This window comes from Chiloscyllium punctatum, chromosome 10, assembly GCF_047496795.1.
Source record: "Chiloscyllium punctatum isolate Juve2018m chromosome 10, sChiPun1.3, whole genome shotgun sequence".
Lineage (NCBI taxonomy): Eukaryota > Metazoa > Chordata > Chondrichthyes > Orectolobiformes > Hemiscylliidae > Chiloscyllium > Chiloscyllium punctatum.
In genome coordinates, this window is record NC_092748.1 from 117,210,936 (window position 1) to 117,216,935 (window position 6,000).

At 51.7% G+C, this 6,000-nt stretch overlaps 1 protein-coding gene across 7 annotated transcripts in view; it reads left to right on the top strand.

Annotated features, from left to right (window-relative positions):
- bcs1l (BC1 (ubiquinol-cytochrome c reductase) synthesis-like) overlaps window positions 1-6,000 on the top strand; it is a 29,884-nt gene extending 23,884 nt beyond the window's left edge. For all 7 annotated transcript variants that reach the window (XM_072580021.1, XM_072580025.1, XM_072580022.1 and 4 more), the window contains one exon: window positions 5,637-6,000. In XM_072580021.1, coding sequence (XP_072436122.1) covers window positions 5,637-5,889 — 253 coding nt within the window. In that variant the 3' untranslated portion in view covers window positions 5,890-6,000. The remainder of the gene's footprint in view (window positions 1-5,636) is intronic.

A 6,000-nucleotide genomic window follows, 5' to 3' on the forward strand; every position in this document is an offset into this window, starting at 1 on the left:
TACTTGGGTAAACTTGATAAAAGATGTTTAGCCTCACTGTGATACAACTGATTCTCTGTGAGAGCTCTGTCCAGCTTTTTCTCGTGTGCAGAGTCAGTGATCACAGGGACAGTCCCTCACTCCCAGAGACTCCCCACTGTCAGTGATCACAGGGACAGTCCCTCACTCCCAGAGACTCCCTGGTGTCAGTGATCACAGGGACAGTCCCTCACTCCCAGAGACTCCCTGGTCTCAGTGATCACAGGGACAGTCCCTCACTCCCAGAGACTCCCTGGTGTTAGTGATCACAGGGACAGTCCCTCACTCCCAGAGACTCCCTGGTGTCAGTGATCACAGGGACAGTCCCTCACTCCCAGAGACTCCCTGGTCTCAGTGATCACAGGGACAGTCCCTCACTCCCAGAGACTCCCTGCTGTTAGTGATCACAGGGACAGTCCCTCACTCCCAGAGACTTCCTGCTGTTAGTGATCACAGGGACAGTCCCTCACTCCCAGAGACTCCCTGCTGTTAGTGATCACAGGGACAGTCCCTCACTCCCAGAGACTTCCTGCTGTTAGTGATCACAGGGACAGTCCCTCACTCCCAGAGACTTCCTGGTGTCAGTGATCACAGGGACAGTCCCTCACTCCCAGAGACTTCCTGCTGTTAGTGATCACAGGGACAGTCCCTCACTCCCAGAGACTCCCTGGTGACATTGATCACAGGGACAGTCCCTCACTCCCAGAGACTCCCTGCTGTTAGTGATCACAGGGACAGTCCCTCACTCCCAGAGACTCCCTGGTGACATTGATCACAGGGACAGTCCCTCACTCCCAGAGACTCCCTGCTGTTAGTGACTACAGGGACAGTCCCTCACTCCCAGAGACTCCCCACTGTTAGTGATCACTGAGACAGTCCCTCACTCCCAGAGACTCCCTGCTGTTAGTGACCACAGGGACAGGTCCTCTCACCCATCCTGCCCAAACCCTCAGTTTAATGTGAGTATTACACCAGAGGAACAAAGCTAGCTACTTTAACATTAATGCTGGGGTTTATTTCGAGAGGCATTGAACTTAAAAGCTGAAATGTTATGTTAAATCCATACAGAATTGTATTTTAGCCTACCGTTGGGGAACTGTGTAGTGTGTCGGTACTCTATGAGAATGTGGCGGGAATGGGGAAGGTACAGCAATGACTAACTGGGAGGATTCCAAATTGGGTCGCTTCAAGTGGCCCAGGAAAGGTTAACCAGGCTGGGGCCATTTTCTATCTCGTGACCTCAGGCAGGTCTTGAGGAGGATGAAGTGGAGATTTTCCACCTTGGAACATCCAAAAATAAGGCCACCTTACTCTGAAGAAGCTGTTCAGTTCATGGGGCCTGGAATATCCTTCAGGGAAGGAAGTTTGCGGTCCCTTCCTGCTCTGGCCCTCACGTGACTGCAGACCCACAGCAGTGTGGTTGACTCCAGAGTGGCCCGGCCTGACACTGTGTTCCGAGGTCATTAGGGGTGTCTACAGGTGCTGGCCTTGCCAACGATCTCCCGATTCCATGAAAAAGAATCAAGCAGCAAAGGATTTACGAAGTAAAGCATGGGCTAGAGGCACTGAGGCCTGTTTGGTACAACCCTGAAGGGGGCAGGACGAGTTCAGACACTGGGGAAAAAGACAAGCAAACAGGTTCTGAGTCTTTATCAATAGGGGTACGGATATATCAGCAGGAAAGTGATGGTACACCTTTATAAAGCACTCAATTAACCTCGACTGGAATCTTGTGATCGATTCTCGGTGCCACAATTCACAAAACATTGTGAAGACATAATAGAGGATGCAGGAAAGATTCATCGGGTTGGTTCTGGAGATGAGTTTCAGTCTCCTAAGTAGATGGGAGAAATTGGGGCTGGTCTTCTGGGAGGAGAGAAGGCTGATGGGAGATTGGTCAAGATCAGGAGGAGACCTGGAAAAAAAAAGGCAATAGAGAGGACTGTTTCCTGTTGGTATCAGGAACCAGGGGGTACAGATTCACAGTGACGGGTAAAAGCAGCAGGAGGTGAAACAGTTTCTCGTGGTAAGTGGGGAGGATCTGGAATGCACCGAGTGTGATAGAGGCAGGTTTAATTGAGACTTTCACAATGGGAATTGGTTTGTTATCTGGAGAGGAAAGGTTTGCAGTGCTGTGGTGAGAGAGGCAGGAATTGTAGATAGTGAAGTGTACTAGCACAGTTGTGACAAGCAGAATGTCCTCCTGTTCTGTGTAACCATTCTGATTCAGCTCCTCACTTCTTAGCAAAGAGCTGGAGGAAGCCAATCAGCCCTCAGGCCGTTCAGCTTCCTGCTAGACAGGAAAGGACCACTCAGCTCCTCAACCCCCATGGCTGATCTGTCCTTAAGCTCCATTCACAGAATCAGGAAGTGGAACAGTATAGGAGGAGGGTGTTTCTGCACTCGCTCTTCAAATGAACATCATTGCTTAGTGCCCAATCTCCTGCCGTTTCCCCATGCTCCTGCACACCATTTTGATCCACATAACCATCCAATCCCCCTCTGAGTGCCCATGTTGAAGCTGCCTGCCCCACATTTCCCTGCCTGTCTGGTTTGGGTTCCAGCCTCTGCAGTGTTCTTGTCCCTGCACCACGTTTCCAGGCAGTGCATCCCACACACTGACTATTCGCTGGGCGAAAAAGATTTTTTCTCACTTCACCCTCACTTTTTTGCACATCACATTAAATCTGTGCTGAAAACAACAAATGCTGGAGATCACCGCGGGTCAGGCAGAGGACAGAGGACGGGGACAGAGGACGGGGACAGAGGACGGGGACAGAGGACGGGGACAGAGGACGGGGACAGAGGACGGGGACAGAGGACGGGGACAGAGGACGGGGACAGAGGACGGGGACAGAGGACGGGGACAGAGGACGGGGACAGGGGAGGGGGACAGGGGAGGGGGACAGGGGAGGGGGACAGGGGAGGGGGACAGGGGAGGGGGACAGGGGAGGGGGACAGGGGAGGGGGACAGAGGAGGGGGACAGAGGAGGGGGACAGAGGAGGGGGACAGAGGAGGGGGACAGGGGAGGGGGACAGGGGAGGGGGACAGGGGAGGGGGACAGGGGAGGGGGACAGGGGAGGGGGACAGGGGACGGGGACAGGGGACGGGGACAGAGGACGGGGACAGAGGACGGGGACAGAGGACGGGGACAGAGGAGGCTGATGTTTTGAGTCCGGATGATGCTGATGAAGAGTTACTGAGACTCGAAACATTAGCCTCTGTCTGTGGATACTGCCTGATCTGCTGTGAGTCCTGGAATTTTGTTGTTTTCAGTACAGATTCCAGCAACTGCAGTAATTTGCTCCAACATTAAATCTGTGCCCTCATTCTTGTTCCTTTTGCAAACAGGGATAGTGTCTCCTTATTCTCTGTAGCTAGCCCACTCATGGTTTTGAAAACCTCTATCAGATTGACCTGTCTTTGCTCCTTATCCCTTGACACCTTTGTTCCTTATCCTTCAATACCTCTACTCAACTACAATCTCAGTCTTTCCAGCTGCAGTTGTCCCCCTAACACCCATGGCAATCTGGGGAATACTTCGACATGCTCCTGTTCCAGGGAATGGCTCAGCTCTAAGTCAAAGTTACTTTGTCCTTGACTCCTCCAACAGAGAAGATAGTTCCGCTATATCGTCTTTATCAAACCTTTGTAATGTTTTAGATGCTTCAGCTAGACTTTTTAAATTCAAGAGACTAAAATCCAGGGTTATGCAACTCCATTTTAACTTCCTAATCTAATCAGACTGGGAAAGTCAAAGACTGCAGATGCTTGAAATCAGAAACAAGGAAACCTGCTGAGCTGGTCTGGAGAGGAGGAGTTTCAATGGATGGGAGAAGAGCTCATAGAATCCCTACAGGATGGAAACAGGCCCTTCGACCCTGCAAAGAGTAACCCACCCAGACCCATTCCTTTACATTTACCCCTGACTAATGCCACTAACTTACACATCCCTGAACACTACGGGCAGTTTAGCATGGCCAATTCACCTGACCTGCACATCTTTGGACTGTGGGAGGAAACCCACGCAGACACGGGGAGAATGTGCAAACTCCACACAGACAGTTGTCCGAGGCTGGAATCGAACCTGAGTTAGCAGTGCTAACCACTGAGCCACCATGCTGCCTAAGCTGGTCTGGTCTGGCATAGGCTTTCTCTTCACAGATGCTGCCTGACCTGCTGAGCTTTCCCAGCAATTCCTGATTTTGATCCTGGTCTAATTAGGCCCTTACTTGCAAAGACAAGGCTCATTTCCCACTTCACATCTCCCAGCTGGGCGGCACGGTGGCACAGTGGTTAGCACTGCTGCCTCACAGCGCCAGAGACCCGGGTTCAATTCCCGCCTCAGGCAACTGACTGTGTGGAGTTTGCACGTTCTCCCCGTGTCTGTGTGGGTTTCCTCCCACAGTCCAAAGATGTGCAGGTCAGGTGAATTGGCCATGCTAAATTGCCCGTAGTGTTAGGTAAGGGGTAGATGTAGATGTAGGGGTATGGGTGGGTTACGCTTCGGCGGGGCGGTGTGGACTTGTTGGGCCGAAGGGCCTGTTTCCACACTGTAAGTAATCTAATCTAATCTAATCTCCCAGCTTCACAAATGCTGCCTCCACCCCCATTTTCTCTCTCTCACACACACCCACCCACCCACCCAGCTGCCCCCAGCCCAGGCCATGCATCCATCTGCATTCCCTTCCAAAACAGCACCTTCCCAGCGGTAAGCCATTCCGGACTGAGATGAGAAAGAATTTCTTCATTCAGAGAGTTGTGAACCTGTGGAATTCTCTCCCACAGGAAGCAGTTTGTTAGATATATTCAAGAAGGAGCTGGACATGGCCCTGGCATTTAAAGAGATCAAGGGGTACGGGGAGAGAGTGGGAATGGGATACTGAGATTGCATGATCAGCCATGATTGTATTGAATGGTGGGGCAGGCTGGAAGGACCGAATGGTCTACTCCACCTATATATATGTTTCCTGTTATCTCTGTGTAGTTGGCTGTCGTATTCTGTTTGATCACTATCCTCTGAAATGTCATGGGATCTCTGAGACCAGTAAAGGTGCTGCAGAGTTGAGCGAGTTGCTTGCGCAACAACAAAGGCGGCACGGTGGCTCAGTGGTTAGCGCTGTGCCTCGCAGCACCAGGGTCCCAGGTTCAATTCCACCCTCAGGTGACTCTCTGTGTGGAGTTTGCACGTTCTCCCCGTGTCTGCGTGGGTTTCCTCCGAGTGTAGGCCACTCAGCTCACCGTGGTAGTTCCACCGTTCCGTTTGGTTGTAGCTGATCTTAGGATTCCGCTTCACCTTTCCCAACTGCTCCATGTCTCCCTGAAGTTCTGAGAGACTGAAATGTCTGTCAGCCTCAGTCTTACAAGTGTTCGATGATGGAACATCCACAATCCTCAATCTAGAGAATTCCAAACAATAATAATCCTTTCAGCGAAGGAATTTCTCCTCATCTCAGTCCTCAATGGTTGGCCTCTTCCCCTGAAACCCTACCCCCCGTGTTCGAGATTCCCCAGCGATGGGGACACTGAAACAGTTCACGCTGTACTGCGGCATCAGACCATTGGCTGTAACTCCCGGATTTCTGTGTTATCTCCGTGTTTTTGTGTCTCCCCTCAGGCTGGATCCTGCTCTGATCCGTCCAGGACGAGTGGACCACAAGCAATTTGTTGGTTACTGCTCCCACTGGCAGCTCTCCCAGATGTTCCAGCGGTTCTACCCAGAGCAGCCAGCAGCGAGGGCAGAGGAGTTTGCAGACAGAGCACTGGCCGTCTCTGATACCATCAGTGCTGCCCAGGTACAGGGGCACTTCTTACTGTACAAACTGGAACCTCTCCAAGCCATTGAGAATGTCCAGCGTATCATCATGTAAATGCCGGGAAGGAGGTGGGGGATCCAGCTCAACCCTAGGGGAGGAAAGGGGCCCAGGTGGCCCAGCACTGAACAGCTAGACTCTATTTAAAAGAATAAAATCTAAATGTGA